Source organism: Thamnophis elegans, chromosome 11 (assembly GCF_009769535.1).
Source record: "Thamnophis elegans isolate rThaEle1 chromosome 11, rThaEle1.pri, whole genome shotgun sequence".
In the NCBI taxonomy this organism is placed as follows: Eukaryota; Metazoa; Chordata; class Lepidosauria; order Squamata; family Colubridae; genus Thamnophis; species Thamnophis elegans.
The window spans coordinates 16,253,487-16,276,225 of NC_045551.1; the positions used below are offsets into that span (position 1 = coordinate 16,253,487).

The window sequence follows — 22,739 nt, forward strand, 5'->3', positions numbered from 1 at the left end:
AAGAATGCTGACCTTGCTAGCGATTTATTGCTTTGCATGTCTAGGATTACATCTTCATAGCTTCTTCTGGGCATGTAGCAGGATAGACTTTGGCTAGGCAGATTTAGTGGCATGTGTGAGGTGACGGAGAACCACCACATACTGAGGTGCATCTGACACATCTGTGGTAGCTTCTGGGTGCGCTTTGGTGTCATGTGAAGTCTCCTTGTTTGGAGGAGGATCAGCAGTAAGCAATCATCTCGGAATTTGGATATAGGGCACCTGGGTGTCTGACACTCTTGCAAAGGTGACATTGTACCTTGGTTGTACATGCTTTGGCTATGTGTTCTGTAGAATCACAACACTTATAGCAGACTTTGCACTCCCTAATTAGAGCTTTCCTTTCCTCCACGGGCTTCTTTCCAAATTCTCTACACTTGTTCAAAGAGTGGGAAGACTTGTGGAATGGAAAGAATGCGTCTTTGCTTGTTGTTGGGGTTTTAATTGGAATTGTCCTTGACGATTGCACATCTAAGTTGTTCCTGGTGGAGTTGGAGACTTGTGTTTTGTGTACAGCCACAAAGGTTTTTTCTCTAGTGTTTTGAACGGAACTGTTAGTTGATCTACAGTTCTGAACATGTTTTTTGCCCCCTGGGGACCCTGGCCTTCTAAAGCCTTGAACTCGAGAATCGGTATGCGTCATTGTTTGTTGGTCAACAAAATCTGCAAGGACGGCAAAGGGAAGATTTTTTTCTTGATTGTTTGCCCTGTAAAGCGAATATTCTTTGATCCATTCTTCAATTAACTGTTCTGGTAGCTTTCGAACAATATGCTGCAGCGTTGTGTATTGGTCAAGGCAAGTCATTCCATCTAGGTCGGGATCCTGTTGAGGTACATATAGTTGCTTAAGGAGCATAGAGGAATGAGGAGGCGGAGCTGACGTCGTGGTGAAATGACAGGCGATCTTGGAACTCCAAGATCACCATCGATATCCTGGTCGCTGGACGGTCCATCCGGACATAAACCGTCCCATAGAGATGGTGAGAGGAAGGGGCGCAACCTGCTGATCCCAGAGACATCACAAAGACTCTGGTGATCCGGGAAAAGCCCCTTTTGCCGGCAGCTGTGAGGCAGCCATTAAGACTGCTGAAACTGTTGACAGCTCTGGAGCGCAAGGGCAGGAGAGAGGTGTGTCGTCTTGGTTAGAACTTTTTTTTTTTTTGTTATTTGAGAGAACACCCTAGATGAGGAAATTTAGAATTAAAATTGAAGACTGAGGAAAATAAGCAGCAAATTTAAGCCAAAGTCAAACAGGTTTTTTTTTCCTTTTTATTATTGGAATTTAACTGGACTTTTGCAAATGCAGTTCACCTTTTAAAACGGACTGATTTTCTTTCTTCCTTTTTTTTGGACATACCAACATAATTAAGTCTTATTGTCTAAGACTTTTTTTCTCCTATTTTTTGCTAATGCTTTATTTTACTTTTTCTTTTTTAATCCCTTTTTACTTTAATGCGTGAAAGGGAGAGAGTGAAAGTGGGGAAATAAGTAACACTGCCATCTAGAGGTTTTGAAACATTGTTTCTATTTTCACATGAGTGTTTGGAGAAAAGCTGTTCTTTTCAAGGACACAATGCCTGGCGAAGGAATGATAGTGGGATGAGCATGGAGGTTTGTTTATACAGGTGCTCTTCTGTGATACTATCAGTGTGTGGAGCTTTGCTTTGAAATAATAAATAGAAATTCAAAGAAAAAAGCCTAAAGTGACCTTGAAAAGGCTTTCATTTTATAAAAGCTTTGGACTTTTTCGGTGGCAGTGTTTACCTTCCTCTGTTGCTTTTCTTCTTATTTTATCTTTTTTTTTTGTTTCCCTGCTTTCCTCTCCACTTAGCAATTCCTAGCTGGTCTGAGGTCTTTTGTAGAAGTTTGGCTTCTTCCTTTCCCCCTTTTTAAGGGGGAAGGGAAAAAGAAGCTGTGCTGCTTCTCTGGGTTTTTTTTCTGTCTCTTCTTTTGGATACATCTGCTATCTTGCTTTACTGAATTGGATTCAGGGAGAATTTGAATACACACACACACACACACACACACATTTTTACATTTTTACATTTTTACATTTTTACATTTTTACATTTTTATTTTTGTTTTACTGTTGCTACCTTTTTTTTTCTTTCATATTTTGACTATTCCATGGTCAATTGGGATTACAATTGCCCTCCATACTACATGGATTAAAACATAGAAGAGTTTGAAGGAGCAAAAAAATAATGACCACTGGCTCTGCAACAACAACCTCCTCTTCATTTACCATCAGGAGGACAACGATCAATATAGATGATGCTGCAACAGGAAAAAGACAAGGGAGTAACATTAGAGATGATTATGCAAGGAGTACAAAAGATACAAGTAAGAACAGAGAATATAGAAAAGAGAACTGTGAGAATTGAATAGAGAAAATAGAACAAAGAACAGTAAATATTGAACAAAAAACAGGAAAAACAGATGAAAAAATTGAAAACATTAAACAAATGATGATGAAATACAAGGATAGACTACACATAATTGAAGAAAAAGATGATCAAAGAGAGAAGAAAATTGGAGATATTAACAGCAGATTATGTGTCGTGGAAAAAGACCAACAGTGAAATATTGGGATGGGAGATCAAAAGGTCAGAATTTTTTCTCAGATTCCAAAATATAGAAGAAAAAGGCGAGAACTTGGCACAAATAATGACAGAAATTTTGACAGATGTTCTGGAGATGAACCAGGTGAAGATGATGGACGGTATAGATGAGGAGTTTCGAGTCTATAAAAGATGTGCAGCGAGAAATGGTCTCCCAAGAGAAGTCCACATAAGATTTACTAAGAAAGCAACTAAGACACAAATATTACAGAAGGCAAGAGACAAAAAATTGGTATATAAAGGCAAGGAGATTGTAGTTTTGAAACAAGTACCAAGAAGAGTGAGAGAGATGAGAAGAGAATATCAATTTTTGACTAAAATTCTACTTTAAAAAGGTGTTAACTACAGATGGTTGATACCAGAAGGTCTTATGTTTGTATGGCAAGGACAAAGATACAGAATAGATACAACTGAGAAAGCAGAATCATTTTTCGCGGAACATCTGAGAGGGAAGGCTGAGGAGACAGGAAAAAAAGAATCATCTATAGAGGAGAATGACCATAACTGGTCATGGTCATGCAGGCTAATATTAGGGAAATTGTTGACCTGTTTCAAGAGTGCAGTTTCGGTCATCATAGATGTGCCATACCGTCAATCAAGTTCTTTCCAAGCCTCTTTACAGGCTGTGACTGGATCCTTCAGATAAGTGTGGTAGATATTTGTAACCATTTGTGCAGACTTTGGGCCTAGCCAAGCCATCATATGTATGATCTCTCCATCAGGCTTTACCTTCTATGCATGGACAGCAAGTAGGAAGACATGCTTCCATATCCAATAGACTTGGCCTGGTGTGTCAGACAACTTCGGTGTCCTTCTAGATGCCAAGTCTACTTTCCTCTGGCAAGGCTGCCATTCTGCTCTGGTGTTGTATGCTGGGGGAGATGGTAACGGTTAGTTGGATCAGGACCAGTGGTCTCCCGTTGGTTCAAGCAGGTATAGTCTGTGGGAGTAGGCACGGTTGCCAAGGACAGCTGGTATTCTTCAGAAAGGTTCTGTGCAACTTCATCTTGCCACGGTGTAGGCTAAGGTTGTTTTCGTTGTTGCTCTGCAGGTTGATCGTGTTTATTACTCTGTTCATTCATGTTCAAGTTGCTTTAAAGTATTGGCTGGAATTCCTTTGCTTCGACGTTGAGGTTGCTACTTGCGGCTATTTGTGTTCCTGCTGGCTGAGGATTATTTGCCATTGCTGGGGAATTGCTGTGATCATCTTGTGTGTCCGGGTTTGTTGGGGTAGGCTCTCCAATTCCAAGGGAGGTGTCGAATGCTGCAACTTGAACGATGTGATGTGTCTCATTACCTTGTGAGTTTGGTGATTGTCCCTGTTGTATCCCACGTTGGCCGTCTACGTAGGCTTTGACACGTGCATCTGGGTTTTCTTCTAACTCTATAGGATTGAAGTTGAGGAAGGCACCATTAGCCTCTGCCTGTAGAGCTTTGACCTGTATTAGTCTTTCTTTCGCTTCCCGCTTGCGCTGAAGATATTCCAGTTGAGCCTGAGCTTTGGCATTACGTAGGTTCGCATCTGCTTCCACAGCTGCCCTCTCTTCCTGAGCTTTGGCTTCCGCACCAGCCCTCTCTGCCTGAGCTTTGGTTTCGCGTAGAACTTTCTCTGCTTCCACGGTTGCCATCTCTTCCTTCAGCAGCTGCTCTTCCTTTGCTGCCTCTAAACCTACCTTGGCCATCTCAGCTTCCATTTGTGCTTCTACAACTATAGATGCCTGTGACTTTTGGCTGTAATGGGAAGATTGCTGCGAGATGCTGCTACCCGCTCGAGATCAAGTTGATTTTGGTCGGAAGGATAAGGCCTTTTTGGAGACGTGGGAAGAGGTTGTGTGTGACTGCTGAGATGACGCCTGCGAATGTTGAGACACCTCAGACATGGCTTTTGCTCCTGATATGTCCTCGGGACTAGATGGGAATGCCTTTTTAGAAGCCTGAGAGGAAGCCGCATGCGACTGCTGAGATGTTGTGTGTGAAAGACAAGATACCTCGGACTCGGCCTTCTTTTTCAGGATGGTCTCTCTCTTCAGACTGGCTTGGATAAGGTTTTTACTGCATTGAAACTGCTTTTTACGTTCATTGTTTAACGTCTGAATGTGCAGCATCTTCTTCTGGAGTTCTTCATCGTCATTTAGTTGAAGCTGGATGTCATTGAGGCGGTCCTCATAAACTATCCATTGCATGAAGCACTCGTCCGTGTCCTCGTCTAATGAACGGAGGTGTTTGGGGGATAACTCGTCTTTGAGTTTGTCATAGAGTTGCTGCAACTTCTTCCAGCGATTCTTGTGCTTTTGATATAGCCTGTCCCATTCCTCCAAGAGGTTCGACTGTTTAATCTGCATAGACTTTCTATGCCGCCTTAGGTCGTAGGCTATCTGAGGTGCTTCTGCATTTTCTGATAGTTGGACATCCAATTCTGATCTTTGGACGACCAATTCTGAGCTTTGGACAACCAATATTGAGTCTGTGGTGGGTTCAGGCATGAGGATCGGCATGTCTGACCCTTCTGCCATGGCTAGAAAGGATTCTATGACTAGGATTAGCTCAGGAAATTTCTTTTACGTGTTATGAATTTTTTTTTAGTTCAATTCGCTTTTTGGCCCCTGGGGTGTGTTGCAAAACTTTGTAGATGCAGGTGCAGTTCACTTGTCAGCCACTAGTATGCATTGCAAAACTTTGTAGATACAGGCGCAGTTCACTTGTCGGCCATTAGGATGCGTTGCAAAACTTTGTAGATGCATGCGCAGTTCACTGGTCGCCCACTGTATTATGTAGCAAACTTTGTAGATGCAGGTGCAGTGCACTTGTCGGCCACTAGGGTGCATTGCAAAACTTTGTAGATGCAAGCGCAGTTCACCTTTTGGCCGCTAGGGTGCCTTGCAAATGTTGGCTCAAAGTACTGGATTGCAATTTGTAGAGGAGCCACTAGAGGGCAATGTTTGTGACTAATGTTTGGAGTGATTGGTAATGGCGTTTTCCTTGCTGAGGTTTGTCAAGCTAACTCTCCAGTTTTGGAATTCCTAAGGTTCTTTACTTGGACTTGGAACCCGTCTTGGACCTTGCTAGCTTGGTACCTCCTAAAGGGCTTGTGCCTTTTCCCAATAATTCATAAACAATAGTAACAAATCAGCAAGAACATAACATTAATCTCTTCAGCTGAACTGCATCTGCCTTATGGCCCTTTGGCTGCCCAAAGGCTTTGCACACACAAAGTAAGCTGATGCTGAATACAGGCAATTCATCCCCCCTTTTGCAGAAGTTGAATTGTTAAAAGCGGGGTCTCCGCCGACAAAGCAAAAGCCCCAAGGTTCTGTTTTATGACACCAAGCTGGCAGGAATAGCCAACATCCCAGAAGATAGGCTTAAGATCCAGATGGATCTTGACAGACTTGAACATTGGGCTCTTTCTAACAAAATGAAATTCAATGTAGAAAAAAGCAAGGTTTGACACTTAGACAAGAAAAACAAACTGTACAGGTACAGATTAGGTGAAACATAGTTCAACAGCAGTAACTGCGAGATGGATCTTGGAGTCCTAGCATCACTTACCATATTTTTTGGAGTATAAGATGCACCTTTTTCCCTCAAAAAGAGGCTGAAAATCTGGGTGCGTCTTATACACTGAATACAGCCTTTTTTGCCTCCTGAAGCCCCGCCTCTTCACCAAAATGGCCGTGCATAGACTTATGGAGGCTTTCAGAGAGCTCCTGGGGGCTGTGGAGGGCAGAAATGAGCAAAACACATGCCACTTTTTTGCCCCCCCCCCAGCAGCACTCTATACGCCTCCATAAGGCTACACCTGCAATTTTTTGATAAAAAGCGGGCCCGTTTCTGCAAAAAATTGACCGTTTTTTTGTTCGTTTAAAAAAAGAAAAGAAAATGGGCCTGTTTTCGCAAAAAATGGGCCATTTTTGGGGAGTTTGCAGAGTGCAAAACTCTTTTTTTCCTTTTGGAAAGCTCTTTAACTGATTGATGAGAATTACATTGATCAAGTGCTGTGCCAGCAGAAACACCTACCTATCTATTGTATTTCTCTCTCTCTCTATTTCTCTCTCTCTAGCCTTCTACCTACCTATCTACCTACACACACACACTCTACCTACCTACCTACTGTATTTCTCTATCTCTCTATCTCTCTTTATTTCTTTATCCCATTATCTACCTACCTATCTTCACACACACTCTCCCTACTTACCTACTGTATTTATTTCTCTCTCTATTTCTCTCTCTCTCTCTCCCTTTATCTAGCTACCTACCTAACTACTCTCTCTCTCTCTCCCTACCTATCTACTGTATTTCTCTCTCTATTTCTTTCTCTCTATCACTCTACTTACCTACCTACACACACACACACACTCTCCCTACCTACCTACTGTATTTCTCAATCTCTTTCTATTTCTCTCTCTCTATCCCTCTACCTACCAACCTACCTACACACACTCTCTCTATCCCTCACTACCTACTGTATTTCTCTATTTCTCACTATTTCTCTCTCTCTATCCCTTTATCTACCTACCTACCTACTCTCTCTCTCTTCCTACCTACCTACTGTATTTCTCTCTCTTTCTCTCCCTCTTTATCCCTCTATCCCTCTACCTATCTACTTTTTTTAAAAAAAATTGCCTCTTCAAAACCTTGGTGCGTCTTATACTCTGAAAAATACAGTAAATATGAGCCAGCAATGTCCCGCAGCAGCCAAAAAAGCCAATGCAATCCTAGGTTGCATTAGCAGAGGGATAGAATAAAGATTATATGAAGTGTTAGTACCGCTTTATTAGGCCTTGGTAAGATCACACTTGGAATGCTTCACCCAGTTTTGGTCATCACAATATAAAAAAGATGTTGAGGCTCTGGAAAGAGTGCAAAAAAGAACAATAAAGATTATTAGGGGACTGGAGGCTAGAACACATGAAGGACAGTTGTAGGAATTAGGTATGTATGGTCTAGTACAAAAAAATCTAGGGGGGCAACATGATAGCATAGCAGTGTTCCAATATTTGAAGGGCTGTCATAAGCTAGGTCAACTTATTTCCCAAAGCACCAGAAGCAAGAAGTAATGGATAGAAACTAACCAATGAGAGAAGAATCTAGAACAAAGGAGAAATTTCCTGACAGAACAGTGAACCAGTGGAACAGCTTGCCTTCAGAAATTGTGGGTGCTCCATCACTGGGGGCTTTTAAGAAGAGAATGGATAGCCATTTGTCTGAAATTGTATAGAGTTTCCTGCTTGAGCAGGAGGTTGGACTAGAAAATCCCCAAGGTCCCTTCTAACTCTGATGTTCTGTGTTCTATAAATCATAGTCCTATTGTGGTGATGGGAGGGGCTTCATGTTACATAACAGTTGCTGCTGCTGATTTAGAATAATCATTCAATTTCCTTTCTTTTCTCTTTCTTCTATTTCTTCCACCTCTTTCTCTCCTTAATTTGATATGGAAGTTCTTGACAGTCACTCAGCAAGTTTTGGAAATTATGATGGATCTCCCCAGAAGTACTTACAGCCTGTTTTTGATGTTTTGATGGCTGGACACACCAATCATATTTTGGGCTTTTACTAGCTTGCAGTAAATTAGCTTGCATTTACTGCTGTTACAGGACTACCTGTAATGGACAGTATATAGTATAATAATAAATAACATATACTAAATAGCATGAAATATACATATGGCCTGTTTTTATAAATATTAAAATTAGAAGCTCTGCAAAAGATAGTATGTCTATCAAAGATATTTCATACTATGTATTTATTTTAATATTATTTTCACCTGTGTTTTCTTGAATTATTTAATTTATAATCATCAGGATTACTCATAAAACAATATTTGTTGTTGTTTTTTCTCCTTAGAATATGTAATGCAGCACTGGCAAGAAGATTTTATGTTTGGATACCAGTTTCTGAATGGCTGCAATCCTGTATTAATTAAAAAATGCATAGAACTACCAAAAAAGTTCCCAGTGACCACAGAAATGGTAGAATACAGTTTGGAGAGAAATCTAACTCTGGAGCAGGAAATAAAGGTACCTACTTAGAATAGACAGTTATTTCAGTGTTTAGCTATGAAGCGTTTCACAAATTTTGTAGGAGAAATGTTGTCTAGGAGAAAAGTGTTTTCCGTTCTAATACAAGAATACAATTAGCAGACTCCAATTGCAGCTAGCTCTCAAATCAAAAGAATGCCTAATTTTAAGAATATAACATCATCCATGTGTCAGAGTTTCAAGTAACACCCCCAGTGAATACTGAGACTTGAGTTTCCTCAAAGCCCGAATCTGAAAGTTTCCAGGTTTTTCCCACCCAAATGAAAGTTAGAGTCCCTGCCTAGCACCCACATGTCCATCACATGTTCCAATCAGGCACCATCCAATACTGGAGATGCCTCCCAGTTATATCATTGTAGCTGCAGAGCAAGGTGTCCTTGACTCTCTGAGAAAGGAATGTTATTTAGATTCTCCCATACTCCATATAATCCTCCCTCCCATTTTCCCACAGCAGAAAATATGGAAGGCCTTAAGACCCAATGTAAAAGATGGCTTCCAGATCTGACAGGCTGTCCCCGCTCAGCAAAAAGTCATGTCTTGTAACGAGAGTAACACAGGGGGTTAAAACCATACACCTAACCACCCCTTCCCCCCAGGGGGACCCTTTGGCTTACTTGTCATGGAATTGCTTAACTATTCTATCTGCTTTTACATCTCAACTTTTAACCCAGGTAGCTTCAGACAAAGGTTACCCTTTCCAATGAACTAAATATTGCAAAAGACCTCTATATAATCTAGAGCAGTGATGGCTAATCTTTTTCTCCTTGCGTGATGAAATCGTGTGCAACAGCGCATATGTGCGTGCCCACACCCACAGTGCAATGTGCCCCGCCCCCTGAGCATGCGTGCATGACTCCTGCCCACCGCATATGTGCATGTGCGTGACTGTGCCCCATGTTGGGCGTAGCAGGCCTCCCTGAATCCTCCTGGGACCAAAAATGGTCAGGCACATGCATGGGGGACGGGGGCATGGGAGGGAGGGTCAGGCACTCATGCTGTCGCACCACCCCACGGCTTGTTTTGGGCCTAGCAGGCCTCCCTGAAGCCTCCTGGGACCAAAAACGGGGTGGAGGGGGGGTGCCCTGGAGCCTCCTGAAATCAAAAACACCCCCGCCCATGCATCTCCTGCATGCACAACAGAGACCAGAAAATCAGCTGGACAGTGAGAGGCGTGCGCACATGCTCAGTGGAGCTGAGCCAGGCAATGGCTCATGTGTCCACAGAGAGGGCTTGGCATACCACCTGTGGCACCTGTGCCATAAGTTCGCCATCATGGACCTAGAGTCTAAAAAAATTTTCACTTCATAATGGGTTTCTTCTTGCACTACTATAGGTGGAGGGCGTGGCTGTGTCTGAAATCTTAATCTAAATCCAAGGGCTGATTCAGCAGGCTACAGTGAAACACAGGATGCACTTTCCCTAGAATGCGGGGGAGGATAAGCTGAACTGTCACTGGGTTAATTATTTTCACTATTGGAAATGGACCTAAAAACATAGGTCCCAGCTTTTTGCTAAGCAGCCTCAAGCGTATGTATTTGGTTGAGATGAAAACTTTTATCTCCCACATGAAAGGGGTGTTGAAGAGAGTAGTATAGTATAGTAGTATAGTATAGTATAAATCTTTATTACGGTCAAAGACCAGCAATACACATTACTTTTTACAATATATTAAAAAGTACTGATATTAAAATATAATGAAATAACATACATGTTCTCAAATTGTTCGGGTCACTCCCTGGTTTACATGGGTAAAAAGCCGATAAGTATGGGAGTAAATACAGTGGGCCAGAAATTGTTAGAGATATGTTCAAATAGTTGGCACAAGATGACAACTATATTTCTGTACCCAATTTTTTTCTTGTGGACATTGCAGCAACACAGAATTTGCCACTGCATACGTGGTAGCTCGGTTTATGTCCTGGAGGAGAAAGCCTACATAAAAATTGTCTGCCCTCCCTGGCAATCTCTCTAATAAGGGAAGAATATATGCAGACCTACAAACTCTGTATAGCTCACAGTGTAATAGAATATGTGAGATATCTTCAACTTGTCCATTACCACATATACAAACCCATTCCGCTATTGATGTTCTTTTATACCTGCCCTGGAGGAGTGCTGAAGGAAGAATGTTAAATCTGGCTCTGAAGAAAGTTATTCTTTGTTTTGGGAAGATCAGGTCATTTAGATATCTTGCCGAATCCCACACTCCCTGTTTGATTCTATCCCTACTTTGGAGAGGCAACCTATTTAGTTCTTCTTGGAACTCCATGTCCTTCATTCTATTGATTACTACTTGCTTTGCTTGATCAAAGCCTAGAGACATTAAGAATATCAGTGAGAGCCCATAAGAGCCCAGCTTGTGATCAAATTGCCTGTTTCCAGGGGGAGGGGAAGTTGTCAGTCAACACTAGTGGGGACAGTCCCTCTGGAAAGAAATGCATTTTAAGCCAATAAATGATCATCATCTTCCAGGCTCTTACCTGAATTTGAGGCATGCCCGTCTCAATTCTTAACTAGGCATTTGGAGTTCCTTTGGGTGCAGCTAAGATGGCTTGCAGGAACTTGGTTTGTATGGTTTCTAGCAAGTCTTTCTTTGCAAGGATTCCTATTTGTACCCTATATAGAATTTGCACCAATGTTTTGGCCTCGAAAAGTTTTAAGACAGCAGGTACTAACTGCCCTTCGCCTGTGTAAAAAAAGTGTTTAATTGCATTTGAGGACCTATTGGCTGCTTGCAATGTGTGATCCAGGTGTGCCTTCCATGTCCCGTACAAGTGGAAAACCACCCCAAGGTATCTAAATGTTCTAACCTGTTCCAAACTATGTCCTTCTATTTTCCAGGAGTATTGGCTAGGTCTTTCAGCAAAAACTAAAACTTTTGATTTATCAAAGTTAAGGACCAGCTTGTTTTGCCTGCAATAGCCGAGTATTGCTCTAATTGCTCTCTTCAGTCCTACAGGAGTTTGTGAAATGATAGCGGCATCATCAGCATATAAGAGAATTGGAATTTTGTGTTGTGTTAAGTTAGGAGGATGGAAATCAGGGTTCTGTAAGAGATTGATCAGGGGATGGATATAGAAATTAAAGAGGGAGGGGGACAGAATGCAACCCTGCCGTACCCCTTTTTGTATCCTTACTGGGTTGGTTAAACTCCCTTGTGGATTGCACCTCACTTTCAAGGTGGAATAGGCATACAATTTTTGTATGAGGAAGAGGAGGCGTTTATCGATAGTGGTGCATTTTAATTTCTCCCAGAGGGTGTTCCTGGATATTGAATCAAAGGCCTGCTTAAAATCAAGGAAGGCCACAAAAAGAGAGGAGTATTTTTGTACTAAATGGTGGAGTACCAAGATATGATCCACCATGGATCTTCCTTTCTAAAAACGGCTTGTTCGTCTTTGATTATCCCCCCTGAAATTAGCCAATCCTGAAGTTTATAGTTTAGGTGTTTGGCATACAGTTTACTAATAACGCTCAGAAGACTAATGGGTCTTTAATTGCCTGGGTCATTTCTATTACCTTTTTTATAAATTGGTATGATAATTGCTACTCCCCAATCTCTTGGCATATGGCCTGTTTTATCTATAAATGTAAACAGAGATGCTAAAAATGGAGCCCGCTGGTGTTCTTTTTTATTATTTATGGCAGGACATTATCAGCACCAGGTGCCTTATTAGCCTTTAGGGCTCTGAACAACCAGGATATCTCTTCTGGTGTAACAGTGGGCCAGTAAGGAGTTTGGTCCAAACTAGTTTGGCTCTCCTTGGTTACATAATCAGGGTCTGAATATAGCTCCCTAAAATATTCTTCCCAGGCATGAATCAGTACCTGATTAGTTGGGGGTAGGGGACGTTTCCCCAATCCTCTGGTGATGTATCAAAATAGGGATGAATTTTTTGTCCTGACTGAAGTAATTAATCTATGTCAAAACTCCTTCAGAGCCGTACTTTTCTTTTAGAAGGGTCTTATATTGTGCTTTCAACTGCTTTAAGTAGTGAGTGTGATCCTCAAAAGGGACATTTTTACTTTTCCTGTACTCCATATTATATACCCTTTTTAGTTGGACCAGCTAAGCAGAGTGTCCACATCAGCACATCGTACCTGAAAACACTAGCAGTAGCCAGGCAACTGAAGGACAAGAAAGCAGGGGGAAAAGGATAATTATAAAACACTTATGAACAGAGAGGAAAAGTTTCAAGGCAGGGAGTAGAGGGTTAAGAGTAAATATAGAAAATATCCTGAGAGTTCCAACAAAAAGTGCATATTATTTCATAAAGGGCCAAAAACTCTTGTAAATTCAAAATATTTAAAAACCCTGAATTCCTTTTTTCAATTCTTAAATTATTTGTTCAAATTTTAATATTTTTCAACTCTTAAATATCATGTTTAATTTTTAATTCCTTCAATTTTTAAAACTTTTTCAATTTTAAAATTCTTTTTTCAATTTCTTTATAAAATACTTTTTCAATTGTCTTCAATTTTTTAATTTCTTTTTTCACACTCTTCATCTCATTTATTTGGTGTATTTCAGTTGAGCTCCATTTTATGTTGATGGTATTTTCAGTATACATATTTAATTTGACATATATCTTCCTCCTTTTTAAAAAAAGAGAAAAAAAAGTGTGTGTGTGTGTGTGTGTGTATGCATGCATGCATGTATGTATATATCCATTGTGCTTTTAACCCACCCACCCCTGCCTATTTTTGGCCAAGATGTAGACCTGGTTACAATTCCCAGCTATTCTCGTGATTATATTTATATAATTATATATCCTTACATGTCCCCAATTTGTGATTCTGTCTTTAAACTTCAATAGTTTCCCATTGTAATCAATTGTCTATAAATAGCAATTGTTGCTGTTCAATGTTCATTACAATTCCTTTAGTCTACTGCAGTGGTTCCCAAACTTTTTCAGTCCACCTGGTGGACTTGGTCCTACAAACTGATCCTCAGTGCTCCCCACCCAGTAGTGGGATTCATTTTTTTTTACTACCGGTTCTGTGGCCATGGCTTAATGGGCGTGGCTGGGCGGCTCATAGGACTGGGCAGTTTGCATGACGGAAGGAAGATAGTAACAGTAAAATTCAAAATTGTAACAATTAATTGCACATTTATTCAAAATCCAATTAAAAATCTTTTTAGTTAATAATAATTCAACAAAATTGTTGAACATGATCCAGTGATACCAGGTTTTCAAAGTCTGATAGTCATTTATCAAGAACCTTAGTAACTAGTAACTTAGTAAACTCAGTAACATTTAGTAACTACTTCACTGTTCAGTAAATTCTTAATGTGATGGATTGGTTTGATGAAGTGATACCAGTTTCCCAATGTCTGGTTTTAAGTCACTTAGCAGGAGTCTTAAATCTCCACGTTCAGTAATCTGGAGTCGATTTCTTTGCATGGAGAGAAGTTGGATGGCCACACTGAAGCCACGTTCCACCAAATATGATGTTGGAAATGCAACAAGGAACTTCTTAACCACTCTCCATAGTGCAGGATAGCGATCAGAATTTTCTTTCTGTAACCAAAACTCTTGGTACGATTTCTTAAACTTTGGCTTCAGCTCAATGTTATTTTGCAGCTCTGTGAGATGTTCTTCCACTACTCCATCTTCCTCAGTATCTGAAAATGGATTTATCACCCAATCTGGAATTTTCCATCAAAAGAAGATCCTGATATCGCTCAGACATATCTTTATGCAGCATGTCCAAATAGTCACAAAAAACTTGAAGATCATCATCTTGTATCCCACCTTTCTCTTTTAGTTCAGACAAGCTCAGAAATTGGTATAGCTCACGATGGCCTATATTGCGCTTGAATAGAGTTAACTTTGAAATAAATATAGAGATGACAGATTTGGCCTTAATAAGATTGACCTCATTTCCTTTCAACTGCAAATTCACTTCATTGAACTTTGCAAATAGTTCTGATAAATAAACAATGTCATGCCTGATCTCTTTGAGTTCACCACTGTGAGCCCACAATCTTTGTCGTATTCCATTGTGAACTGTATGAATAGACTCAGCTATGAATGTGACTCATTCATAGAGGAAGTCTTTTGTGTGTGTGTGTGTGTGTGTGTATTTAGACAAAGTTTTTACAAAGAGAGAGGGAGAGAGAGAGGGAGAGAGAGAGAGAGTTGCAAATTTAAGCTGTGTAAAATACAACTAAGGGAATCTGGGTTTGGAAAAAAAAGTGGGGGGACGTGTAAAGAAATGATGCAGTATTTTTACTCATTGGGATTATAGAATTCATTATGCAATTTGTAATTTTTTAAGCTTGTTCATGGTGAGGAAGAAATAATTTAGCAATGTAATATAAAATAGAAAAATAGAAAAAAGAACAACATAAAAAACTTGAATCAGAACTACAAAAAGAAAAAAAGGAAATTAAAAAAACCAAATGGAAATAATAAAACATAAGATGAATTTAATGGAAGAAGAAGAATTGGCATAATTCAAAGGAGCAAAACAAAACTTTTTTGAAAATGTCAATAAACCAGGAAGATGGCTAGCATATATGATAAAAAGGAGAAAAATTGCTAAGTAAACTACAAGATGAGTCAAGATGATAAATTTGTCAATGTTAGAGGTTTATAATGAACAATTATAATGTTAGAAACTAAGATAACAAATTTGTGGATAGAAGCAAATATAACATTAATCCCAAAAGAAGACTCAGATTTAACACAGATAAAAAATTATAGACCTATATAACTACTAAATGTAGACTACAAAATCTTTGCATCAATAATAGCAGAAAGATTAAAAAGATTCTTGAATAAATTTATCCATCCAGATGAAAATGGATTTTTACCCCAAAGACAAATTAAGAACAATGTAAGACTTATTTTAAATACCCTGGAATACTATGTACATCCTGAAAAACAAATGGCATTGATTTTCTTAGATGCACAGAAAGCATTTGACAATGTAAATTGGCAAGTTATGTTACAACCAATAGAGTGTATGGACTGCGGCAAGAAGTTTATAAATATGATTAAATCAATATAATCCAAAGAAATGGCAAAAGTGATAGTGAATGGGGACTTGATGGCAAATTTGTATTTAAAAAAGGCACAAGACAAGGATGTCCGCTGTCTCCATGACTATTCATATTAACATTGGAAATGTTAAAGAGAAGTATCAGGCCAGATCCAGAAATAAAAGGTTTGGAAATAAAAAGAAAAATATAAATTACAAGCATTTACAGATGACCTGGTATTCATTCTAGAACAGGGGTGTCAAACTCAAGATCGGGGGCGGAGCAGATCCGGCCCGTGGGGTACTTAGATCTAGTCCACAGGGCTGCCTGGAAACAGCTAAGGACTGGCCCGCAGTGCTTCTGCCAGAGCACTCAAGCCACCCCAGGCGCTCCTGACAGTAATGATGTTGGTCTGGCCACACCAAACCTGGCCACAGCCCCCCAACCCCCACCCAGGTCAAACACAACCCTGATGCGGCCCTCAATGAAATCAAGTTTGACACCCCTGTTCTTGAAGAACCATTGGAAATTGGCCCCAAGGTAATGGGAAAATAGAAGAATATGGAGAAGTGGCAGGACAGAGAATAAATAAAGAAAAAAAATGAAAATACTAACTAAAAATTTCACAGATAAACAGAAATGTGAATTGACAAAGAAAATAGACCTTCAGGTAGTTAAGAAAGTAAAATATTTGGGAATTTACTTAACAGCTAGATGTGCAACAATTAAAGAAGCTAACTGTACAAAGTTAATACACAAAATAAAAATGGAGTTGGAGAACTGGAAAAACTTGCAGCTTTGTTCTGTCAAAGCTGTTGTTTTGTTTCAAACAATTCTTGTAAAATTAGAGAAAAAATACTTTGATGGGCTAAATAAAATAATTTTGAAATATGTTTGGCAAGGAAAAAGAGCGAGAATAAGACTGAAAATTTTGCAAGAATCCCAAAAGAATGGGGGCTTTGAGATGCTGGATCGGGAGCTTTATTACCAGGCCTCAGCCCTAACCTGGGTGAAAAAATGGATAAACCTCAGAAATAGAAGATTGCTACTGTTGGAGGGACATGATCTTCAATTGGGATAGCATGCCTTTTTGTGGTATGAAAAAAATAAAATGCATAGATTCTTTCAAAGACATTATGTAAGGAACGCTTTATTCCTAGTACAGGAAAAAGTTAAAGCAAAAAACTATATGAAAATACATCTGGCTTTCCACAGTGGAAGCACTGATACATCCATATGTTATAAACTTGGAAAAATTGTATCATATAAAGATATTTTAAATGAGAAAGGGGAACTTAAAACAACAAAAATCAATGGATGGACCATGCATGGTGGCCACATGTCTGCCAAATGTTGGAAATGCAATCAGATAACAGGTTCGTACTACCTTATGTGGTGGATATGTCCAAACTCCAAAGGCAAAAAAAAAAAGGACAAAAATAGATACATGGTTAGAGAAAATGATAAAGCAACACATAGATTTAAAGCTAGAAATATTTTTGCTAGGTATACTGCCAGAAAAAATATGACAAAGGGAAGGTATATTTAATATTACATGTTTTGACAGCAGCGAGAATTGTATTTGGAAAAATGAGGAAAATATAATCAAAAAAAATATTAGATTGTGCGGAAAGGGTTATGTTACCATTAAAGATAAAAGGACAAAGAAAGCACATAGTATTTTTTAACTTGGAATTTGTTTTATCAATTGTTAGATAATAAAGGTAGAAATTAGAAGTTGGAAGAATACTATTACATAAGTGTTGTGACTCAGCAGATGTCTGCTGTGACTCTGCTGTGAAAAGATGTCTTTTCGGGATACAAGATTATGCAGCTGGGGCTTGTAGAGGCAGGTTTGGAGATAAAAGGACAGATGCTGCCATGCCCTAGTCGCAGGAGTCAACATACGTTCCTTCGTGTGTTCCTTGTTTGGTACAACATTGCTTGATTATTAATCGTGATTTATGGAAGATACACTTGGGTAAGTGCTTTCTGTTTCTTGTAACCCTGATTCAAGGCTACACTGGAGAAGTGCATTGCTTGTAAGAGTTTTTGTTTTGCATTCTTGTCGGAGACTTGTATTTATGTTATTTTTGGGCTCGAAGCCAGTTTGAACTGTGAACTGATAAAGAAAAGTTCCTTTTAAGTTTATTTGTCTGGCCGTTTGTTAAGAGCCGTGAAGGGGGGACAGAACACATAAGTAAAGAATATTATTACTACTATTATTATATATGTATATGTAAAAAGACCCAGACAAACACTGTTTACGAAATACTTCTATATGTTAAAGATAAATGTATTTTTTTTTAAAAAAAAAACCCAGACTGGCATAAGTAATTTAATTGTTCATCCTATTATAAAATACTTAACGCTTCCAGAATTATATTTAAATCTCAAATTGCATAATTTTTCTTTTGACAGCAAGGAAATATTTTCATTGTGGACTATGAACAACTGGAAGATATTGACGTCAATAAGACAGACCCCTGCACAGTACAGTATTTGGCTGCTCCTATCTGTTTATTGTATAAAAATTTAGAGAATAAAATTCTCCCTATTGCAATTCAGGTAATTTTGGTTTTATCCAATTAAATAACATTTTGGTGGTTGTTGAAGATATTAACTATTCTATTAAATCTTTCAGATAAATCAAGCTCCTGAACCATGCAATCCTATTTTCCTTCCATCTGATGCTAAATATGATTGGTTATTAGCCAAAATATGGGTACGTTCTTCTGATTTCCATATACATCAAACTGTGACTCATCTGCTTCGGACTCACTTAGTTTCAGAAGTTTTTGCAGTGGCTATGTTCCGACAATTGCCTGCGGTCCATCCTCTCTTTAAGGTGGGTTATTAAAATACTAGAATAAGCTATATTATTTTATAATCTATAATAAGGCCAATTTGATACAATGGTTAAGGCAGCAGACTGAAAACCAAGAGAGTGAGAGAAGGTGTATGTATTGCTGTTCTTCGTAATCCTATATCAGAGCATCTCAAGCATTACAGTGATTGTAGCTTATATCAGTTCATTGATTTGAGTTATGACTGTACCAGTAGTCTCAACTAGTCAGTTAGCAACTGTTCAACGCTATAAAGGACCTAGGGGTAATTTATGACCTGGTTTTGAAATTCCAATGGCATTTGGAAATGCAATTGCATTTACAGCTGTTTGCAGTGTTCCATGGTCATGTGACCATGGTTTTTTTATGGTTTTGGGTGGCAGTTGCTTCCCTTTTTTTGGCAAAACCAGCCCATAACAAAACATGTATTCACTTAACAATTGTAATGTTTACTAAACAAGGGTGCCACAAAAAAATCATAAAATCAGATCAGTATACATTCAGCCACATCCACATAACAACCACAGTGACTCAAGATTGACTCAGAGGTGTGTGTGTGTTTTGTGTGTGTGTATTTGTGTTATGTGCATGGTGCATGATGACTGCCTGGACAAATCCCTGTAGTTTCTTAAAAGCAGGGTGGCTATGTGTGTGTATACACATGCACTGTATATGCGATAAACTGAGGATAGCAAGGAGAGTTGATTCTGTAAGACCCAATAAACCATTAGAAATCCTCATTCAAAAAACAAGTATGATGTGATTGTTATTGCTGGAATGTTCTGTGATGATGTTTATAATTGGAAGGCTACACTGTACAACAGGGGTGTCAAACTCAAGGTCTGTGGGCCAGACCCAGCACACAAAGTGGTTAGATCCGGCCTGTGGGGCCACCCTGGAAATAGTCAAAGACCAGCCTGTGGCACCACGGCCTGGCCTAGGCCAAGTGGATGCTGATCTGCAAACAGACCAGACCGCAACTAGCCTTAGATCTGGGGCGCTGCCTTGCCCCCGCCCCCTGAATATGTACACAGAAGGCAGCAAGCACACATGGGGTCCAAGATCCCTGGGGACTGCATTCTGAGTGCTTCCCTTTCACCCAGTCCACAAGCCCTCATGAACTTGCACCTCCTGTGTGCACGCCCAGGCGACTGGGTCAAGGCAGTGGCACAGATCTAGGGCTGGTCGCAGTCTGGCCCAAAATGGCCATAACCAGGTTGCAGATCAGTGCCATGGCCGCACCAGCATCTCCATGCCTTGCTTGTCAGCCTTTCACTGGGACACCCTCCCCCTGGTGTGGGAAAGCCATGCTGCCAATCTCCCCCCGCCATCCCTTCCTGAATGTGGAGGAAGAAAGGAGATAGAATGAAATGGGCAATAGGCGATGTCCAGTTTTGGAGGGGGTGATGCGACAGGCAAACAACGGTTGCATGTGACTTCTGGCATTGTGCGGGGATGAGGTGGAAGCAGAACTGCCCTTTCAGCATCAGGCTTGCCATCGGAAAAGGTCTCTGTTCAGGACATGGGACGGCAAGTGGGGAGATCCCCTGTGTGCGCACACTTACAAATAAACACGTATGCGAGTCTGGGAGAAGTGAGCTGAGAGCCACACAGAGGCCCATCAGGCACAGAGACAATGAAGAGGGGTTAAAATGGGAAGCTTCTGTCTGGAGCCTCTGGCAGTTTTAAAAAAAGAAAGCAGGGAAAGAAGGAGGGGAGGGAGAAAGGGTGAGAAGAAGGAAGGAAGGAAGGAAGGAAGGAAGGAAGGAAGGAAGGAAGGAAGGAAGGAAGGAAGGAAGGAGAGGCAACTTGGTTGGAAATGCTCCAGTTGAAAGAGAAAGCAATATTGTGTTCTGTTTTGTCACGGACAGAATTTTGTTGGCAATCCAAGTTAACATTGGCATTCTTGAATTGAAAATTAGGAAAGTATCCCCTCTTTATGTGTTGCAAACAGCCATTTCCAGTGGGAAAAACAGGACAAAGCAGAATGGGGAAAATATTTTGCTTTGTTATATTTCCAGTTTGAATTAGACTATGGCAGGGTCCCTACAGGAGAGCCCTTTTAAGGATTATGTATTAATAGAAAAGCAACTAATTTACCTCTGTTCCTAAATGCTAAAGCTGTTGCACATAAAAAACAGGAGCTCTGATCAACTATCAACAGCTGTACTGTTGTCTGTGGATGCCCCCACTAAATGCAAGCATGGAATAAACTGAGCATGGTTTGCTCTCAGTCTTTTAAGTGGCCACAAAACTACTAGCAAAAGTGGCATTTGATCACATCAAAGAGGCATCAAGAAATATTTCCCCTTTTGCATTTGAGCATCAAGAAGGGATAGGAAAGGAGAAAGGGAAAGAGGAGACAAAGGAAAAAGAAAAGGGGAAGAGAGCAAGGAAGGAAAAAGAAAAGGAAGGAAGGAAATTATAATGCAAGGGAGGGAGGGTCTGAGGAAAGCCCTGCCTTAGCACTTGGCCATGAGCAGCCATGCTGCCTTTTTGCCATCACCTTGTCCCCTCTTCCTGACCTTTTCTGATGGTCTCCCATCCTATCGCTGAGGATGCTTTGGTTACAAAGCCAGATCTCCTCTCATGGAGAAGGTATAGGCCTCCCTCTGACCCACACACTTTGCTGTCCTGCACACAGCATGAAAAACCTGGCCAAGGAGAGTGAGGACAGCAGCAGCAGCCTTGAGGAGGAGGTAAGCGCAGTTGGGCAACCCCTTGGGGAAGACTGTGCAGGGCTGGGCACTTGCCCTCAACTACCCAGGGCTCCAGGCAGCCTGCAGCACCATCCAGGGATCCTCCAAGTGGCCTGAGAGGGATGGCAAGGCTCCTCTGATAGACAAGGGTTTAGTCTGGTCTCGCTTTCCTCTGCTGGAGGAATGGATCCCCATTATACAAGAAGAAAATGTATACTTGCACAGAAGATCAGGGACAAGAACATGGAAATATTTTTGAAAATGTTTGGGTAAAAATAAAAGAGACTTGCATATGGGCGTGGCCTGTTTTATGGATGTGGCTTCCTGGTCATATGACTGGGTGGGTGTGGTCAACATGTAAAATGTGATGAAACTCATTTAACAATGCTCTTGCTTAGCAACCAAAATTTTGGGCTCAATTGTGATCATAAGTTCTCTTTCTTTTTCTTTTATTCTTTCCTTTTCTTTCTTTTTCTTTCTTCCTCCTTTCTTTATTTCTTTCTTTCTCTCTTGTGTGTCTCTCTCTCTTTCCTTCCTTTCTCTTCCTCTTCCTTCCTTCCTTCCTTTTTTCTGTCTCTCTCTCCAACTTTCTTTCTCTTTCCTTCTTTCTCTTTCTCTCTCTCCCTTCCTTCCTTTCCTTTCTCTTTCTTTCTCTCTTAATCTTTCTCTTTCTTTCTCTTCCCCCCCCCCCACTCTCTCTCACACACACATCCCTTCCAGTTGGCGAAAATTTCTGTTTTGCCAGCTGGGAGGCTGGCAAAGAAGCCTCACTATCCATTTAAAACAAACCCTATCATCCTATGCACATTTAACTGGAGTGTGTGGGGCAGGGGTGATTTCCATGGGGACTTAAGGGGGACTCAACACTTGGCACTGAACGCTTCACTCCCGAGATGCCCCCGTCTTCCTACCTATAGCCGTAGGCATTGAAAGCCTGAAAATGCCACCCCGCTTCTGTTCCTTCCTCAGCTGTGGAAGAAGCCTGCACTTCCTTCTCTTTGACAGCCGCCTCATTTCTAATGGGATGGGGAGAAATCCATGCGTTAGAGGGAAGAGAAGGCCGAGCTTCTGCTAGTGACTACCTTTACTCCCTCTAACACATGGATTTCTCCCACCCCATTTGAAAGGAGGCGGCTGTCAAAGAGAAGGAAGCATGGGCTTCTTCCAACCGCTGAGTCCTCCACTCCCGTGGCACGACAAAACCGCACTCGACTAAGCCGCGCCCGATTAAACCGCGTCGCTGACGTCATCAACAGGGCGACAACAGCGAGCGCAGAGAAAGAAGGGCGTTTTAAATAGTGCTTTGAAAGCAAGCCAATTCAACTTAAGGTAAGGGTTAGGTTTAGGGTTAGGTTTAGGGTTAGGTTTAGGGTTAGGTTTAGGGTTAGGTTAAGGGTTAGGTTTAGGTTTAGAGTTAGGTTAAGGGTTAGGTTTAGGGTTAGGTTAAGGTTTAGGGTTAGGTTAAGGGTTAAGTTTAGGGTTAGGTTTAGGGTTAGGTTAAGGGTTAG

At 40.6% G+C, this 22,739-nt stretch overlaps 1 protein-coding gene across 1 annotated transcript in view; it reads left to right on the top strand.

Annotated features, from left to right (window-relative positions):
• Positions 1-22,739, top strand: part of ALOX5 (arachidonate 5-lipoxygenase) — a 125,767-nt gene that overhangs the window by 39,219 nt on the left and 63,809 nt on the right. The window contains exons 6-8 of the mRNA XM_032227026.1: positions 8,505-8,677; positions 18,108-18,254; positions 18,331-18,534. Of these exons, the coding sequence (XP_032082917.1) occupies positions 8,505-8,677; positions 18,108-18,254; positions 18,331-18,534 (524 nt within the window). The remainder of the gene's footprint in view (positions 1-8,504; positions 8,678-18,107; positions 18,255-18,330; positions 18,535-22,739) is intronic.